The following is a 20794-nucleotide window of genomic DNA, read 5'->3' as shown; positions in this document are numbered from 1 at the left end:
TAGGCATGTTGAAGACTTTATATGGGTTTTGTTAGTTATATGATCAGGTTCTGAGTATATATGTGTTATGGGGTAGCAACTTGTTATGCAAGTGGATAGTGTAGGGTGAGGTTTCAAACCTGTGGTACTTATTGATGTTGTGAAGGACATTAATTAGGCCTCATTGGGCAATAAAGGAGGGGAGTATCTCTAGAATGGAGTGTTGGGCAACTGAAGTGATGACAACGGTGTCGATAGGTTATCGGGAGCATTCCAGTCATGAGCTGAGGGCTGGAGAGGGCATACCAGACTCATATTGTGGGCTCAGAAGCAATCCAGACCTATGTTGAGGACCATGTAAGGGTATTCCAGTCATAGGCTGTGGGCATAGAGATTTTGTTGGTTATGTCTCTTGTAGGAGCACGTTCGGAATGGATGTTTTGTTGAGATTCGGGGGAGTTGTACTCGGCTGTGACAAATCAGAGGATTATGGATGAGACGTAAGGATAGATCCTTGGATCTCAAGTTATTAGTAGACCCGAGTTATGTTCATAGAGGTATTCTAATCTAGGGTATTCCATCCTAAGGATGACCGGACCCTATGATTGATTGGACCTGATATGTTTGGTATTCCAACCCGAGGGTTGATTGGGCCAAACATGTGTGGGATACGAGGGTATTCCATCCTAGGGATGACTGGACCCATCGTGCGCATGCCTGGTATTCTAGCCCGAGGCTGATTGGGCCAGGCATGAGTGTTCATGTTTATTAGGGGATTGATTATGTATGATATTTTAGGAGCTGAATGACGCATTATCCTGTCAGCACAAAGGGTTCGCTTCAGGAAGAGGGAAAGTTGGGTTTCCGATAGTTTGGATCATCAGGATTTTGTCAGGTTGGCAAAGTGGCATGTAGGTTATACCTTTTGAAAAGGTTCAGTTGGAATTCACATCGCTTTTCACGTCTGGCAGCTGCAAAGGCGCATATCGGATGAGTAGGCGGTTGTATCACTGGGTATTGTTCAGGTCGGAGAGAACTTAAACTATGTAGGGAGACCAGTGGCAGCATCAAAAAGGACCCGAGTAGACTTGGGAGCCAGAGTCCAAGACGCGGGATCATTATCCTGAATTGTTCGCCGTAGCAGGCTTCGAGGACGAAGCCTAGTTTAAGTGGGGGAGAGTTGTAACATCCCAAGATCTGTCATTTATAGTCCCCGGGGATGGAAGGGTAAAGCCATGAAAAGCCTAAGGGCTAAGTTGCAATTTTGGACCAGGAGGAGTACGTTACGCATACATAAGGGTACGCTGAGCGTACTAGGCGCACCCTAGTACGCTAGGTGTACACTTGTGTATGTTGGGCGTACTCATGACAGAAGGAAATCCTAATATTTAGGGTTTGAGTGCTATATAAACAACCTTATGAGCTCATAACCCTCCCTTACCCCAACCTCCATTACTTAGAGTCGTTTTCCCCAGAACATAGCCATTTCCTTGAGTGTTTGAGCTTATTGAGTGTTTCTTGAGTGTTTTAAGAAGAAAGTGTTGATTAAGGAGTTGGAGAAGAAGATTAAGCTTGTAGATCTGAAGTTGGTTTGTGCCCTAGAAGCTACAGAAGGTAAAAAGCTTCAAGCTTTATGCATATATGTATAGATCTTGCCATTTTTGCTTTAAAGAACCATTTCTTGTCCCAAAAAGTCCCAAGATGGTGCATAATGTGATTTGGACGAAATGAACTGTCTTTTTAGACTCTTGAAGGGATTTTGAGTGATAAAAATGAGGTCCCAATGGCTTAAGATGTCCCATGCATGGAGTAGGAAGGTCTTAATGGATTAAGACCAAGTATTAAGAGCTTTCTGGACGTCCAAAGTGATAAAGTTCGTGACTTTATGGGTTCTAGGCACATTTGGTCACTGGATCAAAAGTTTGGGCTTAAGTGCTTAAGCCATTAAGCACTTATTTAGATTTTGGCAAACCACTACATATACCCAGCGTACTAGGTCAACCACCCCGATGGTGGTCAACATCACGACGAGTACGCCCAGCGTACCAGAGGAGTACACCCTGCGTATGTCCTCTGTTGGGCCTTTGACAATTGGGCTTCGGGTTTTGGGCTGTTTATGGACTAGTTGACTTTGGGCTTTTGCTGGACTTTATGAATATTGTGTTTTGGGCCAATTTTGAATATGAATCTTGTAATTAGGCCCAATTAAGGAGTTGGGCCCAATTTGGTAAATTGGGCCAACAATGGACTTTGCATAAGGACTTTCAAGGTTATGGACTGGGCATTGAGCCTTGGCCCAATAAAGAGAATGGACATGATGGATTGTGTGGACCTTTAGTCAAGATTTTTATGTTGTGTAATGACTTGGTATTTATTATGTGATAGTTCGAGATTTCCGGTGAGACGACGATCAGAGGTTTTCGGTACTTCGACACTACTTGCGAGGTGAGTTATCCTCACTGTACTCAAGGGTCTAAGGCACCAAGGCCGACCCTTTGATTTGTTATTTGGGATTGTTACTTTTGTGATATGTTAGATCGGTATCCTGGTGGATAGGATGGTTATATGCTAATATGGTTTGTTAGATCGGTATCCTGGTAGATCGGATGTGGTTATGCTTAGTGACCTATAGGTTAGTCTGACTGTCTGTATGTTGGTAGGAGATTACTTGTTATATGTGCACATGATTGATTGGTAGTTGAGGGTATTCCATCCCGAGGATGATAGGACCCTAGTATGTTGTCTTTATAGACTATTATATGATTATTTGATATAGGTGTACATGTTTGATTGGTTATGTGGGCATTCCAACCCGATGGTTGTGGGCCGAGAGTATTCCATCCCGAGGATGATTGGACTCGTAGTATGTGGGCATTCCAACCCGATGGTTGAGGGTCTGGGGTATTCCAACCTAATGGTTGATTGGACCTATAGTATGTTGGCATTCCAACCTGATGGTTGAGGGGCCTGGGGTATTCCATACCGATGGATGATTGGACCCATAGTATCTGTTATATATGTATTGTGTGTGGGCATTCCAATCCGATGGTTATGGGCCAAGATTATTCCATCCTGAGGATGATTGGACTCATAGTATGTGGGCATTCTAACCCAATGGTTGAGGGTTTGGGGTATTCCATCCCGATGGATGATTGTACCCATAGTATGTTGTTTGTTATTGTATGTGTATTGTTGTGTGTATGGGTATTTTGGGGGTAACTCACTAAACCTTCGAGCTTACGTTTATCGATTATTGTTTCAGGTACAGTGGATGACCGCGGGAAGGCGAAGGCGTGACCGTACACTTCCTCGATTTATGATTATGATTTCTGGGAACTCTAAAGCTTAAACTATTTTGAAAACACTTTGTAATAATTAATGGTATTTTGGATATTTAAAAAAGTTTTAAATTGGCTTGATTTTTATGGATGTTACAAAATCACCATGGATTTTATCATCAAGTTATCGAAGACAGCCAAGGGTTTTGATGCTATTTAGGTCATCGTGGATCGATTGACCAAGAGTGCCTACTTTTTAGCCATCCGAGAGAGCTCTTTGGCCAAAAAGTTGCCCGATGTGTATGTCCAAGAGATTTTTGCTTGTCATGGGATTCCGGTCTCCATTGTTTCAGACCGAGATGTTCGGTTCACTTCCCGATTTTGGCAGAAGTTCCACGAGGAACTAGGCACGAGGTTACATTTCAGCATTGCTTATCATCTGCAGACCGACGGTCAGAGTGTGTGGACCATCCAAACCCTTAAGGATATGTTGCGGGCCTATGTCATTTATTTCGATGGTAATTGGGATTCCTATCTACCTCTTGTAGAGTTCTCCCACAACAACAATGATCACTCCAGCATTGGTGCCCCACCTTTTGAGCTCTTGTATGTTCGGAGCTTTCGTACCTCATTATATTGGGGAGAGGTTGGTCATATTGTCATGTGGAGGAGCGAAGTAGTCCTTCAGACCATGGAGCTTATTCAATAGATCAGGCAGAGACTGCAGACCGCTCAGAGTTGGTAGAAGAGCTATGCCGACCAGCGTCGATCAGATTTGGAGTTTTAGGTCGGTGAGTCCCCCACATAACTCTTTGCTAGCTGGGTATCTCCTACTTCTGCCCAACATATTGGTGATCAATATTTGCATTCGTAAAGCGCTTCGAATGTTGCAGCTTTGATGCTAGTGTGATAACTATTATTATAAGAAAACTCGACTAAGGGTAGATGAGTATCCCATGCATTTCCGAAGTCAATCACACAAGCTCAGAGCATGTCTTATAAAGTTTGTATGTTCCTTTCACGTTGACCATCAATTTTTGGATGATAAGTCGTGCTCATATCCAAACATGTTCCTAAGGACTTTTGCAATGATTGCCAAAATCTCAAGGTGAATATACTGTCTCAATCAAAGATAGTAGATATGAGCACACCATGCAACTTGATAATCTCTTTAAGATACGTTATGGCTAACTTCTCCATTTTATCCATCTCTTTGATCAGTAACAAGTGACCATACTTGGTCAATCGGTCGACCATTACCCTTATGGTGTTATAGCCTCTTGAAGTTTTAAGTAATTTCGTTATAAAATCCATAGCTATTTGTTCCGATTTCTACTCAGGTATTTCTGGCTACTGTAGCAATCCCGAGGGTTTCTGATATTCAACATTGACTTTAGCACAAGTCATACATTTACTTACATAGGTGGCAATTTCTGTTTTCATATTGGGCCACCAATATATTCTTTTCAGATCCAGATACATCTTGTCTAAACCGGGATGGATGGAGTATCTCGACATGTGAGCCTCATCCATGAATAATTTCCTTAGATCGTTGAACTTCGGCGTCCAAATTCGATTCATAAATTTTCGGTTCCAATCATTCCTAAGCTCGAACTGCTTATCCATACCTCGTAAGAGTTCTTTTGCAACGTTCTCTTCTTTTAGAGCTCCGATATGTGCGTCTTGAGTTCTGAATCGTCATTGTTAGAGCTCGAACCCTTCTAGGTTTGGTTCTTTCCTTCCAGCTTAAATCATCTGATACCATATTTGCTTTTCCAGGATGATAACGAATTTCACATTCGTAGTCATTCAACAGCTCTTTCCATCTTCGTTGTCTCATATTGAGTTCATTATGGTCGAAGATGGGCTGAAGACTCTTGTGATATGTAAATATAGTGCACTTCGTATCGTAAAGACAACATCTCCATATCTTTAGCATGAAGACTACAGCTCCTAACTCAAGGTCGTGGGTAATGTAGTTATTTTTATGCACTTTGAGCTACCTAAAATCATAAGCAATGACTTTGTTCCTTTAAATTAACACACGTCCTAATCCTTGATGATAATCATCATAATACACCACAAAATCCTTTGTTCCTTCTGGGAGGGATAGGATTGGTGCATTACAAAGCATTTGCTTCAGTTTTTGAAGCACAAACTATTGTTTGTCTACCTAGTCAAATTTCTTATCTATCAGGATTAATGTTGTGAGAGGCTTGGCTATTGTTTGAAGCACCAACAGCAAGCAGCCACTCACGGAGCACAATCTACCAATCGAAGGCCACCTGTCCCTGCCAAACCTGAAAAGGTAGAAAATATTTTCGGGGATCTATCCCCCTGACCATATGTATAAAAAGGTCCCTTCTCCTCTAAGAGAAGGGATCGAAAAAACACGACCCTTTCACTCTTACCTAACATCTCTTCACCTTCTCTTTAAGAAACCAACTAATTTGATTGTCGGAGCCTCGTTCCGAGACTGCCTCCCGGACAACGACTGGCGATCTTGTTTGTTTTGCTATGATTCTCAGGCCTTTCATTCCATTCTTCAAAGAGACGGAGTTAAGCCGAAGACATATCACAACAGTTGGCGCCATCTGGACGTGCACCCAATACAACATAACCCACTTCGCAACATCAGACGCCAGAAATGACGGATAAAGGACCGATACAACATGAAGGTGACGATAATAGCCCGGTTAGACCAATGCAGTCCCTCGACGGAAGCGGCCCTTCGACACTGGAAGGGCAGCCGCTCACACAAACACCGACGACGCCGATAGTCGGCTCCACGATGGAGTTCATTGCAAGTCTATGGCGACTGCCACCCGTCGCAATGGAACATCCGGCCATGACTACCACCAGAACGCCTCAAAGAGTGCCGACCACCCAATCACAATAAACACCAAATCGACCACATCCATCAGCACGATAGGCAGGGACCGACACTTGGTCCCCTGACGCCATTCTATCAGCCGCACCACCTGCAGGCCACCAGTCTTCCCCGATGGCTGCCATGTCGCATATCCCGCTATTTGCACAACAACCACCGTTCAACACATATTTAAACCACTAACAAGGCGTGTACCCTCAAACACAACCACAAATTCACAACATTCAAATCACGCCAACACAATGGATGAACGCACACACTACGGGGCTAACAGAGTCAAGTTCACAGCCGAATCAGCTAATGCACGCATACCCCATGCATGCATCGTATATGCCTCAAGCGACCATGTACAACCACATGTACCATTACGAGTATGGTCAATGGTACAACAACCCATACCACGTGCAGCAGGCGATAGCCAGCAGAGCACCCAACTACCAACATATGAACAACCCCGAAACAAGTATTAGCTCGGCGTTCTGTCAAGAGTTATTATAGTATGGAATACCATATTCCGCCATGATACCAACCATCCCAAAGTATGACGACAAGACACATCCTGACGAACATATAGACACCTACGAGTGGACAATGACATCCTTTCGGATGGACAAGAGATTCACATGCACCTACTTCTCGGTCACACTATCGGGAAATGCTAGCAAATGGTTCAAGGCACTACATCTGGGAAGTATCTCCAGCTTCAAACAGTTGAGGTACATTTTCCTCCACAACTTCATGTAATTGAAGAAAATCAAAGGAGATGACAACTCTATCATGGCATGCAAACAAAAACATGATATAACATAATAATTTTATCATTAATCTGAACTTAAAAAACATTGCATATATTTTCAAACCATTTTATGTATTAATTAAATTAACGATTATATATATATATATATATATATATATATATATATATATATATATATATATATATTTTCAAACCATTTTATGTATTAATTAAATTAACGATTATACAGTTAAACAAAACATCTAATTTTGCATAAATATTATTGTTGCAAAGATTAATGATTACAATTTTTAAAGTTTAAATATGATTATAGTTTGTCAACCGTAACCTAATTAGGACTGTATAAATAAATTAAACAGTCGAATACAAAATAAAATGAGAAAATTACAAATTTAGCCAAATACACTAATTATTTTGTGGAAAATAGCAAAAAAAAACCCAAATTAGAAAATTAGCCCTTAAAATCACAGATGAATTAAACCCATCTGTGATTTTGCATTTCCATCTGCGAACGTACAAGTCTTTTAGGCACTTGTACATTCGCAGATGGAACAGTCCATATGTGAATTGTACATTCCATCTGCGATTTCGTAGCTATTTTGTATAAAAACGTTTTTTTTTCCACTATCTTTTTAGAGAAACTCTCTCTTTCCACCTCCCGTCAGTTACAACGTAAACCAAATATTCATTTATTTTTTAGAGACGTTTTAAACAAATTTTCCTAAGAAATAACAACAAAAATGATATTTTTTTTGAAAATTCTTATATATAATAAAGTTGGTTTGTAGTCAAACCCTATTAATTTCGTAATCAAAATAAAAAAAAATCACAAAATCACAGATGAATAGAGAGGAAATCACAGATGGACACAGTCCATCTGCGATTTTAAACTGAAAAAGAGGAGTATATATACAACGAAAAAAAAACCACATGCGAACGTACAAGTGGCTAAAACACGTCTTGCAGATGGTATGACGAAATCACATATGAATTATATCCATCTACGATTTTAATGGCTAAAAATACAATTTTGATTTTTCTTGACTATTTTCCATAAAATAATTAATGTATTTGGCTAAATTTATAATTTTTCTGAAATAAAATTTATATCTAATTCAAGTCTTTTATTAATATATACAGTTTTTAACGGCGACAAATTGAGAGCGCGTTTTTTTTTTCCTTAAAGAAATGCCGAATACAAGACAGTTGTAGGGATGACAAAAATACCCATACCTAATGGGGAACTCGAAACCCGCACCCGTTTTGACTGGGGAATCCCCAGGTTGACCGGGGATAAGGACGGGGATGGGGAATACCCGAATAAAAAAAGTGGGGATGGGGATGGGGATAAGGATACTCTTAATCCCCGACCCTGGACCCGTCCCCAACATATATTAATATATAAAAATAATACATAACATATATTTATAGTATAGTTTATAATACATAAAGTTTGAGCTAAGTAACCTAACTCATTAGTAATTACTTGGTTGAAATTATACTTTTTGCTTTTATCTAATTTAAACTCGTATATATATATATATATATATATATATATATATATATATATATATATATATATATATATATATATATATATATATATATATATATATATATATATATATTTGATTGATGTATTTTACCTTAAATATCAATCTGATAATTTTTTTTACTTGATTTTTTATGTATATATTTAAATTTGGTAGAAAATTAATTTATATTTTTTCTGCAATTTATGGGTACTTATATATTTTATAAAATCTTTAAACTTATGCTGATAAAATTGAAATATAGAGTTTTTTCTTACGTAAAAGTTTGCATGTTAAAAGAGAAAAAAAATCCCCGTTTCCCCATTGGGGATGAGAATAGGGGTTTATTTATATTCCCAGATGAGAATGAGGATGGGGATGAGGATTGGAACGAGGATTCGAAGATGGGGATGGGGATTGGGGTCCTTGTGTTTCCCGCCCCCGTTGCCATCTATAGACAGTTGTGATGATCTTAAAAGTAGGAGGGCTTAATTGAAAACACACCAAACATTATCTTTTTTATCTCGATTTCGTAGGCGGTCAATTCTCAGAAGAAAACAGAGGGAACTAGCGGAATCCATGGAAGCCATAGCTAAGAACTTCATCATCTACGTATCGTCGATCACAGTATCTCTATGCTACTGCTATTTCTTATCTTCTAAGATCCCTAAAGGTATTTGCAGATTCATCTCTCTCATACCTATCTTCTGCATCTTCACGATCCTTCCTCTTCGTTGCACATATGTCTTCACTACCGCCATCTGCTTCTCCTTCACTACCTGGCTTATGAACTTCAAGCTCATCCGATTCGCTTTCGATCTCGATGAATCGCCATATCGCTGTTCCGATTCGCTTATCCGTTTCATCACCGTCGCTTCTTTACCGGTCAAAACCAAAAGTACAGATTCCACCTCCGCCAGTACGTCACCAGAGAGATCTTGGTACAAATTAGGGTTGCAGAATCTGATTTTCTCCATACTTGTAAGTACAGTGAATAATTACAGAGATCGATTTCATCCGGATATTGTATTAGTAATCTACTGTGGCCTACTTTTCCTGATAATCGACATCATTGCTGGCGTCAGCGCCGCTCTGCTCCTGTTTTTGACCGGATTAGAGCTCGAACCTTCGTCCAATGAACCTTACCTCGCTACATCGCTGCAAAATTTTTGGGGAAGATGGAACCTCTTGGTAACAAAAACGCTGCGCTATACCGTATACAAACCCGTCAGGTCGGCTTTTTCCGATCATAAATGGGCCCCACACGCCGGCGTATTATCGTCATTTTTCGTTTCAGGATTAATGCATGAGCTGTTCGTTTACCAATTGTCACGTGAGGATCCCACGTGGGAGATGACGTCATTCTTCGTTATCCATGGAATCTGCGTCGTGGTGGAGATGATTATCAAGAGCAATCTGGCTGGTGGTCGTTGGCGTTTGCCGAAGTTCCTAGCGACGCTGTTGACCGTGGGGTTTGTGGTGGTCACCGGTTTATGGCTGTTCTTTCCGCCGTTGATCAGAACTAAGGTAGACGTGAAAGTCCTTATGGAGCACGCCTCCTTTGTAGATTTCATAAAGACAACTTTCTATTCAATGACTCAAAAATCACAAATTCATGTATGATACATACGATATATAAATTATTATGCTAATTGAAGAAAAAAACTCAATATGTCTATATTCCTTTAAAAACTCAATATGTCTATATTCCTTTAACAATCCTTGTATCATATTTTATATTTTATAGGGGTAACAATTGTTGACACGACACGACAAAAATATACGAAATGAAATTGACACAAAACTGAAATTTGAATTCGTGTTCGTGTTCGTGTCAAGTGCAAAAAAAACGATGTCATGTCGTGTTTATGTTCAAAATTCGACACGAAATTGATACAATTTAACATTTATTTGTCGTGTTTTACGTGTTTTTCATGTTATGTATAATTAAATATTAGTTAAATAAATTAATTGTTATATCATGTTATCTTTGTCGTGTCGTGTTTGTCGTTTTTTAGTCGGTTTGTTTTCGTGTTAGTTAAAAAACGCGACATCGTATAGTGTTCGTGTTACATAAAACTTTGTCATGTCGTGTCGTGTCAGACAAAAACACGACATGATGACCCGATTTGTCACCCCTAATATTTTATGTATTATATGAATTTATTTAAAAACAAACAAATATTAATATCTAACAATTTAGAAAATTTAAATTTATAAGAAAAAAAAGTAAAATATTAATTATTAAAAGTGAAATGTATATTTATCTTTTAAATTTGAACTAATAATTTTAATAAATTAACAACTAAAATAATTTGATTAAATTTAGAAATTTAGAAATTATAAGAAAAAAGTTGTGTTAATGAATTGAATATATGTTTATTATTAAATTTATAACATTTAAGTATTATATGAAATTTAGTAAAATAGAAAAAAACCATAAAATGATATATGATATAATTTAATCTAAATTTATCATAAAATGACATGTTACATAATACATAAAAAGATGACAAGTAACAAAATTATTTTTATTTATTAAAGAGGATAGAACTAAATGTATGAATTTATAAATATCATACATAAAATAGTTAAATTTTAAATGATAAATAAAATATCTAACTAGTTTTATTTTAGAATAATTACGTTATAATAAATTAATAACAAACTATAACTTCGGATTTAAAAATATATATACTATTCATAAACGTTTAAGGGTATATTACTTTCCCGTAAGCATTACAATGTGTTTAAAATTGTCGGGTGCTTAAGATTAGCTCCGACATTGTCATACCCTCCTCCGGACATGTACACAAGCTTGTGTTATGCACATTTCGTTGTTTTTGTATAATAGTAATTGTCATCTTTTAAAAAGGGTAGATTAAATAAATAAATAAATAATCGATGCATTTTTTGTTTCAATCAATTTCTTGATCTTTTCAATTTGTTTAAACGTTGGCCACTCACCTAGGCTCCGTCACAAGGCTGACGTGACACTTTTTAACGACGTGTTATTATTTAGCGACATCACATGTTGGATGTTAAAATCGAAAAAATTAAAATTTATTGACTTTTGGGATATCCAAAATGTAGTGACTTTTGTGTAATTTGTTATCATGAAAATTCCAAACAAAATAAATACTCAATATACACAAGGGTCTTCTTATGCATAAACTAAAATCGAAACTCAACTCAAATTATAGATGAAATTTGGTAATGAAAAAGACGTGGATTCTCTTATCAACTCAAATTATAGATGTAAAATAATCATATACTTGGAAGCTTAAGGAAATCGAATAAGAGGTTAACCGATGGTTTTGCTACGATTTCCTTTGTTAATCAAATCTTTTACTGGTTTGAATTTTTCTTCGGTCGATTGCTTTCTGAATCGAAGAACACATATACATATACATAAACCGTTCAAATTTCTTCTTTATCGTCGAGTTTAGAACACACATATTGATAGATGAAGAGATGTGAGAGACGATTTCAATCGAGCATGATAGACTATTTCGATTTTCAATTGAGAATGAGATGGTATATCTATTATTATTTTTTAGCAAGTTTTGATTTTAAAACAAAAATTTGTGATTTTCAAGAGAAAGAGAGAGATGGTACACTCATGTGTATGTGTTTTTTTTTCACTTAAAAAATAACTACGTATACATATAAATCTTAAAAAAAAATAAAAAATAGTTTTATATTAATTTAAAGATCAACCAAGCAAAAAAAAAAAATGAAACTTACGTGGAATTTATCTTAAATATATTGATAAGCAAACTTGGACGAAAGTTTTGGTCCAAAAACATAGAAAACTTCTAGCTGGGCTTAATACAAAAACCGACAAACACAAGGAGCCTAGAGACCAGGCCCATGAATTTCTATGATTTAGTTGCAATCCCCAAATATTGATGGGTTTTAGCCATATGAACATTCATATGTGCACATGTAAACCCTAATGCTTGGATCTAGGTTTCTCTAATTAAACATGCATTGAATCCAAGACTTCTAATGACTAATAGAGCATAATAACATAAGAAATCAGAATTAGAAGTTTGCCTTGAATCACTTGCTTGATCTTCTTGTCCTTGGAGCTTTAGAGTCACAATTGTCACTCCTCTAATGGCTTACAAACACTAACTAGCAAGAGGATGATTTGAAAGAGAGGAGAGGGAAGTGAAAATCGGCCAGTGTTTCTTTCCAAAGCACAAGTGCCGATTTCCCTTAACTCTTGGGGTCTATTTATACTTGTAAGGCTCCTAGGGTTTCACCCTTAAACCCTAATTGGATAACTTAGGCCCTAAGCAATCCAATACCTTAATTGATAAGCCTTGGATGAAATCTAAGCCTATCCTAAGCCCTAGAAATCGTCCACCATTATCCATAAGGGATTTATAGCCCAAAGTATAACTATCAAGCAATTGACAGTTTATGCCCCTTTATTTAATTAATCTCTTTAAGTCACCAAATCAATTCCTAATTAATTTATGACTTATATTAATCAAATAATAATATTATTATTCCTTATATTATTCTTATAATATATTAATAATATTTCTTCTCTCATAATAAATCATCCTGTCAAGTTGCTATGGTGAAGGCAACCCAAAAGGATCATGCACAACTGGGTCAAATACTTGCCTAATATAGTTGCAGCCTTAGACACTATTCCAACAGTCTCCCACTTGGATAAGTCTAGTAACTATATATACAAGTATAATCCGATTAGCAATCGTAGCTCTCAAAGACGCTGTTAAACTCTGATCTAATCAATCTTGTCCTTTAGATAAGGGATCGTACAGTCCTTTGTTTAGATATCATGCTGACAATTCTATGGAATCAATTTTGTCTAGCATTTGGTTTCTCGATCTCCGATTTATTTGACATAGAACTTAATCGAACACATCAATTCAGTTCTGACCTGGCCCGGCACATAAGTCAAATCAAATCATCAAGTGACCGAGATATCGCTTTTACCCTCTTAGGATAAAAGTAACAGATAAACTTCGACTTATATGCATTTACTTATTCATTAATCAACTATACACAACAATGCGTTTTATAACATCCAGTTACTGATGCGGTTTCGCATTATCAATGTACAACCAATTAACAAATAATAAACTATATATCTTGGTTTTAATACCATATGATATTATCGTCTTGCGATCACCCTTTTTATCACATTCCATAAGGTGATTCCAGCAAGTGCGGGTTTGTTCCAATGCTCAAAACTAGTTCATAAGCACTCATGAACGTTGTAGCAACCTTTTGCTATGTCTAATACCATTTAGACAATCTACACACCAATTCATGACAATCTTCATTCATATCTACTTCCAATATATGAACGATTGTGGATAATTTGAATAATTCGATTATTCTTAATAAACTCAATTATTCTGGAAGTCAAAACATGCAAAGTAAAACAATAGTTAAACAATTAACATAAGACAGTAACATTACTCATAAATAATCCTCTTTTATTTAATCATCAAATGTTAATTACATTTATCTATTACACGTTTCTAATACTATCTAATCTACACTAATATCATCCTTCAGCCCAATACTCCTAGCATGCTGCAAGTGCTTAACCCTACTCAGTCCCTTCGTAAGCGGATCTGTTGGGTTATCTTCTGGTGATATCCTCTTCACCACGAGTTGTCCTTCTTCTACACGATGTCTAATAAAGTGATATTTTCTGTTGATATGTCGAGATCTACCATGATCCCTTGGTTCCTTTGTCAAGGCAACCGCTCCTTCATTATCACATAAAATCTCCATGGGCTTCTTTATGGCAGTTACAACTCCAAGATCACCGATGAAGTTCTTCAACCATATTGCCTCCTTCGACGCTTCGCTCGCTGCAATGTACTCTGATTCTCACGTTGAATCAGCTACGGTTTCCTGCTTGGAACTTTTCCAAGTTACTGCTCCTCCATTCAGGGTAAAGACCCAGCCCGACTGCGAACGGTAGTTGTCCCTGTCGGTCTGAAAGCTGGCGTCAGTATACCCTCGCACCTTCAAGTCATCACTCCCTCCGAGGACTAAGAACCATTCCTTCGTCCTCCGAAGGTACTTAAGGATATTCTTGACCGCAATCCAATGGGCTCTTCCAGGGTTCCCTTGATATCTACTAACCATGCTCAAAGCAAAGGCTACATCAGGACGAGTACAAGTCATAGCATACATGATTGAGCCAACTGCGGAAGCGTATGGTACTCGGCTCATTTCTGCTATTTCAGCTTCGGTACTCGGACTTTGAGTCTTACTCAACTTGGCATTACTTTGTATCGGTAATTCTCCCTTGTTCGAGTTTTCCATACTAAAACGTTTTAGTACTATATCCAAGTAAGTGTTCTGACTAAGTCCTATTAGTCTCTTACTTCGTTCTCTCACTATCCTTATTCCCAAAATATAGGAAGCCTCTCCGAGGTCCTTCATAGCGAAGCACTTCCCGAGCCAGGACTTAACCTCCTACAGAGTCGGGATGTCGTTTCCTATGAGTAGTATGTCATCGACATACAGAACGAGGAAGCTTACTATACTCCCACTGGCTTTGACAATACACATGATTCATCTTCGCTTCGTACAAATCCAAACTCTTAGACTTTCTCATCGAAGCAAAGATTCCATCTGCGAGACGCTTGCTTAAGTCCATAAATGGACTTCTCAAGCTTACACACTCTATTTGGATGCTTCGAATCGACAAAACCCTCTGGCTGAGCCATGTAAACATGTAACAACCCAAAAATACGACCCAAAAATTTCATTTTTATAATATAACCAAAACCATAATCTGAGTGTCATATCATAAAAACCATAGGTGATGTATCCCAACCATAATAAAAACAACACTGTGCGGAAACTGTATCATATCCATGTCATATAAAAATCAAAAACTAGTCAACTCCCAGGCTAAAAGCTGAAGCTGTGGTGTGTGCGATGCCATCATCCCGAGCTCTTCCCTCTGCTAGCGGAAGTACCTGAAACCAAAACTAAAACTGTAAGCACGAAGCTTAGTGAGCTTCCCCCAAACTACCACATACCATACACATAAGCACATACTGGGCCTTGCCCACTGCATCAGACCGAAGTCTGGAATTAGCTGCATCAGACCGAAGTCCGGAACTGACTGGGACCTTGTCCCCTGCATCGGACTAGAGTCCGGAACTAACTGCATCGTACCGAAGTCCGGAACTGACTGCATCGGACCGAAGTCCGGAACCGACTGATCATGGCATAGCATAAAACATGACAACTATTATAAACACATAAACTGCATACTGCATCGGAACAGAGTCCGGAACACATAACACAAACATGCTTGAATCACAAAGACATCAAGCACTCTAGCTACTGCATCAGACCGAAGTCCGGGACTACTGATAATTAAACGGGTCGGCATAGCGACCGTAGACCCGTTCCTACTGAAGAGAAACTCACCTCGTGAACTGGCTGCTGAGTGAATAGCTCTGAGGGCTAACTGCTGCTGCTCCGGTATCTCCCCGGCTACAAGTCCATAAATACACTCAATCAAATACTAAACACTGCACTGGGTAAAATGACTCTTTTACCCTTGGTCAAAGTCAACTGTCGGTCAAGGTCAACTCTCAGTCAAAGTCAACCCACAGTTGACCTGACTCGCCGATTTGGGCCGCCAACTCGCCGAGTCCTTATTCTCACTCCTCGACTCTACTCGCTGCTACTCGTCGAGTATGGCATCGACTCGACGAGTACTCTCCTGATCCAAGAATTCAGACAATCTTCATCCGACTCGCCGAGTCCTATGAACAACTCGACGAGTTGTTCTTGAGCTTAAGAAGATTGCCTTGGACTCGCCGAGTTGTATGAACAACTCGCCGAGTCCCTCCATTACTGAGTCTACCCTCAAACTCGCTGAGTCCACTCCACTACTCACTGGACCCACTCGACACCGCTCAAAAGGAAGAAATCGGGGACTCGCGACTAGACTCGCCGAGTCGTTCTTCCGACTCGCCGAGTCACCGCCATGCAACTATTCTACACTCGATTCTGCTCGAATCCAATACATCCAAATGATAGATCTGAGTCCAATAAGCTGATTTACCACGTAAAGTTTCCAACTTTACGTGTACAAACGCATGAACAAGGGAATAAAGGCTAAAAGATGCTTAAAAGGGGTAGATCTAGGGTTAATATGCAAAATAGCTCCATAAAGGCAATAGATCTGGGCTCTACAACTCCTAAAGGAACAGATCTAAGGTTATCTCGGCCTAAGAGAGCTTCCATATCAACATAAAGCTTTGATAGAGGCATTAACAAGATCTAGAAAGGGTTTTAAGGCATAAAAGGGAGGGAAAACTGAAGAATACCTCAAAGAGCTCTTGCTTTCCCTTGAATCTCTGTTCTGGAATCCTTCTCCTTGCTCCTTTCTTCTTCTCCTTCTTCAAGCCTTCACAAATGCACACAAGATCACTAAACAAACACTCAAGATCGAATTAGGGTTTTCTCACAGCTTTAGAGGGTGAAGGAGGCGAGATTGGGGGCTATAAGGTGGCTTAAATAGTGGGCAACCCGGGGATTTAGGGTTTCTCCCAGACGGACAGACTCGCCGAGTCCAGAATATGGACTCGCCGAGTCGCCAGCTAATCACGTGCTCGAAATCCCGACCCTACTCGACGAGTCAGGCTATGAACTCGCCGAGTCCCTCTTGCAAAACTTCAAAATAAATACCAAAAAATTATCATACCGGAGACGGGTCGTTACAATTCTCCCCCACTTATCTCAGACTTCGTCCTCGAAGTCTGCTACGGCTGAATCTGCAAATATCTCTGGGTAGTGCTCCCTCATCTCCTCCTCAGCCTCCCACGTCCACTCAGACCCCTTCCGGTGCTGCCACTACACCTTCACTAACTGAATTTCCTTGTTCCTCAAGGTCTTGGTCTTCCGGTCTAGAATCGCGACCGGTCTCTCAATATAATTCAGGCTGCTATCAACCTGAATATCCTCTAGGGGAACGACTGCTGACTCATCCACCAAACACTTCCTCAACTGAGACACATGGAAGGTGTTGTGGATCTGACTAAGCTCCTCAGGAAGATCTAACCGATAAGCAACCCGACCCACCCGGGCCAAAACCCTGAAAGGACCAATAAATCTGGGGCCCAACTTGCCCCTCTTCCGGAACCTGATGACACCCTTCCAAGGTGAGACCTTCAGAAGGACCATATCCCCCACCTGGAACTCCAAGTCCGAACGCCTCCTATCGGCGTAGCTTTTCTGCCGACTCTGAGCAGTCTGCAGTCTACTACGGACTTGCTGGATCAACTCAGTCGTCTTGAGCACCACCTCCGTGCTCCCGATGACCCGCTGACCGACCTCGCCCCAACAAATCGGGGTCCTACACTTCCTCCCATACAGCATCTCAAAGGGAGGTCGATCAATGCTCGCATGATAACTGTTGTTATACGAAAATTCTGCCAGCGGAAGATACGTATCCCAACTGCCACCGAAATCAAGAACACATGCCCTAAGCATGTCCTCGAGAGTCTGAATCGTCCTCTCGCTCTGCCCGTCTGTCTGAGGGTGGAAAGCGGTGCTGAAATGGAGACGAGTACCCATCTCGTCGTGAAACCGCTTCCAGAATCTGGATGTGAAACGGACATCTCGGTCTGACACCACCGATACCGGCACTCCATGACGTGCCACAATCTCTCGTACATAGATATCGGCTAACTTCTCCGCCGATATACTCTCCTGGATTGGGATAAAATGGGCATTCTTCGTCAACCGATCCACTACTACTCATATCGAATCCACTCCTCGTGCGGTCCTGGGAAGCTTGGTGACAAAATCCATGGTGATGTCCTCCCATTTCCACACGGGAATGTCTAGCGGCTGCATCTTGCCGTGAGGCCTCTGGTGCTCCGCCTTGACCTTCCAGCAGGTCAGGCATCTCTCAACATACCAGGCGACATCCCGCTTCATGCAGGGCCACCAATAATCAGATCGAAGATCTCGATACATCTTCGTCGCCCCCGGGTGAATAGAAAACCGAGACTTATGAGCCTCATCCATCAACACTTGCCGTACTCCACCCCAGTACGGTACCCACACTCTCCCGTGAAGCGTCAGCAAACCACGACTATCATAATCAAACGAGGCTACTCGGCCCACGATCCTCTCACACTTCTGTCTCTCCTCCTTGAGGCCATCCACCTGAGCCTCCTTGATCCGCTCCAACAACGGAGTGATCACTGTCATCCTCAAACATAAGTCTCTGATAGGGGCCGCCGACACCTTGCGGCTTAGGGCGTCGGCCACCACGTTGGCCTTCCCTGGATGGTAAAGGATCTCACAATCGTAATCCTTTAGCACATCCAACCACCTCCTCTGCCTCATGTTCAGACTCGGCTGATCCATAAGGTACCTCAAACTCTTGTGATCCGTGTAAATAGTACAACGGACCCCATAGAGGTAATGCCTCCAAATCTTGAGGGCAAACACAACTGCCCCCAGCTCCAAATCATAGGTAGGATAATTAGCCTCGTGAGGCTTCAACTGTCTCGAGGCATAAGCTATCACATGGCCTCGCTGCATCAAAACTGCTCCCATACCTGTGATCGAGGCATCACAATAGACTACGAAGTCCTCTACTCCCTCTGGCAAGGTAAGGATCGGAGCCTCGCACAATCTCTGCCTGAGGGTCTCAAACGCTGACTGCTGCTCAGTACCCCAACGAAATACCACTGACTTCCTGGTCAGTCGGGTGAGCGGCACTGCTATCTTGGAGAAATCCTGAATAAATCTCCGATAATACCCTGCCAACCCTAGGAAGCTCCGAATCTCAGATGGAGACTTCGGGACCTCCCACTGCATCATGGCCTCTATCTTGGCCGGATCTACCAAAATACCCTTCTGGTTGACGAGGTGACCAAGGAACTGCACCTCGCGCAACCAGAACTCACATTTGGAGAACTTTGCGAAAAGTCTCTCCCTCCTCAAAACCTCCAGCACCTCCCGCAGGTGCTCCTCGTGCTGCTCCTGCGTCTTGGAATATACCAAGATATCATCTATGAACACTGTCACTGACCGATCCAGCATCGGTCTACACACGCGATTCATGAGATCCATGAACGCGGCTGGAGCATTGGTGAGCCCAAATGGCATCACCACAAACTCATAATGACCATACCTGGTCCTGAAAGCAGTCTTCTGTACATCCTCATCTCTAACTCTAATATGATGATACCCGGAGCGTAGATCAATCTTGGAGAACCAAGACGCTCCCTGAAGCTGATCAAACAAATCATCTATCCTCGGAAGTGGGTAACGGTTCTTCACCGTTACCTTATTCAACTCCCGATAATCTATACACATACGGTGCGACCCATCCTTCTTCCTCACAAACAGGATCGGTGCTCCCCAAGGCGAACTGCTCGGCCGAATGAAACCCTTGTCTAGCAGCTCCTGCAGCTGTATAGACAACTCCTGCATCTCAGGGGGAGCTAGTCGATACGGTGCTTTGGCTATTGGAGCCGCACCAGGAATTAGGTCGATCCTGAACTCGACCTGTCTCTCAGGAGGTATCCCCGGCAAATCCTCGGGAAACACGTCCGGGTAGTCTCGAACAATGGGAACATCATCAACTGTCGCCTTGCCCTTCTCCCGGGCATCCAAAACGTAAGCTACAAAACCGGCGCAACCCTGCTGAACATAGCGCCTCGCCCTTGCGGCGGAACAAAAGGTCGGTCCCCGTTGTGGCCTCTCGCCCTGAATCACTAACTCTCCCCCACTGGGAGTGCGGACCCTCACTAGGTGAAGCTCACAATCAATCACCGCCCCATTGGGGCTTAGCCAATCCATGCCCACAATAACCTTATTCCCTCGCAGGGGAATAGGTACCAGGTCCACTGAAAACTGCTCATCAAATAACTGAAGAGAACACCCTCTATGCACTCTGTCGACCCTCACGGTCCTATCATCTGCTATCTCAACCTCTAATGGACAATCCAGCTCCCCTGGAGCTCTACTAAATCTCTTGCTAAGCGCAAGTGATACGAATGATCGGGTAGCCCCCGAATCGAATAATACCAAAGCAGAAATGCCGTTCACAGAGAACGAACATACAATCATAAGCAATACTCAAACGATAATAATAATAAAGAGATGAAGGAAGATACATACCCGTCACCACATCAGGAGTCGCTCGTGCCTCCTCTGCTGTCATCTGAAACGCCCTGCTCTTCGCCACTGGCGTCTCGGCTCGGCCCTGCCGGCCATCTGTAATCCTCAAGGTAGCAGGGGCAGGTGCAACCACCTTCCCTGCTGTAGCTAAACTCGGACACTAGGACTTTTTATGTCCCCTCTGATT

At 41.0% G+C, this 20794-nt stretch overlaps 1 protein-coding gene across 1 annotated transcript; it reads left to right on the top strand.

Moving 5' to 3' along the window:
- Positions 1-8926: 8926 nt before the first annotated feature.
- On the top strand, positions 8927-10128 carry LOC111889641 (probable long-chain-alcohol O-fatty-acyltransferase 5). The gene has a single exon (XM_023885785.3). The coding sequence runs from the start codon at positions 9016-9018 to the stop codon at positions 10057-10059; it is 1044 nt and encodes a 347-aa protein (XP_023741553.1). The 5' UTR covers positions 8927-9015; the 3' UTR covers positions 10060-10128.
- Positions 10129-20794: the final 10666 nt, after the last annotated feature.

Source organism: Lactuca sativa, chromosome 5, assembly GCF_002870075.4.
Source record: "Lactuca sativa cultivar Salinas chromosome 5, Lsat_Salinas_v11, whole genome shotgun sequence".
Classification (NCBI taxonomy): domain Eukaryota; kingdom Viridiplantae; phylum Streptophyta; class Magnoliopsida; order Asterales; family Asteraceae; genus Lactuca; species Lactuca sativa.
Note: the sequence above shows the minus strand (reverse complement) of the source record. Positions and strands in the feature narration are given on the sequence as shown.

Bases quoted from the DNA above. Each gene is read 5' to 3' on its own strand.
- LOC111889641 (XM_023885785.3), top strand. From the start codon at position 9,016: ATGGAAGCCATAGCTAAGAACTTCATCATCTACGTATCGTCGATCACA.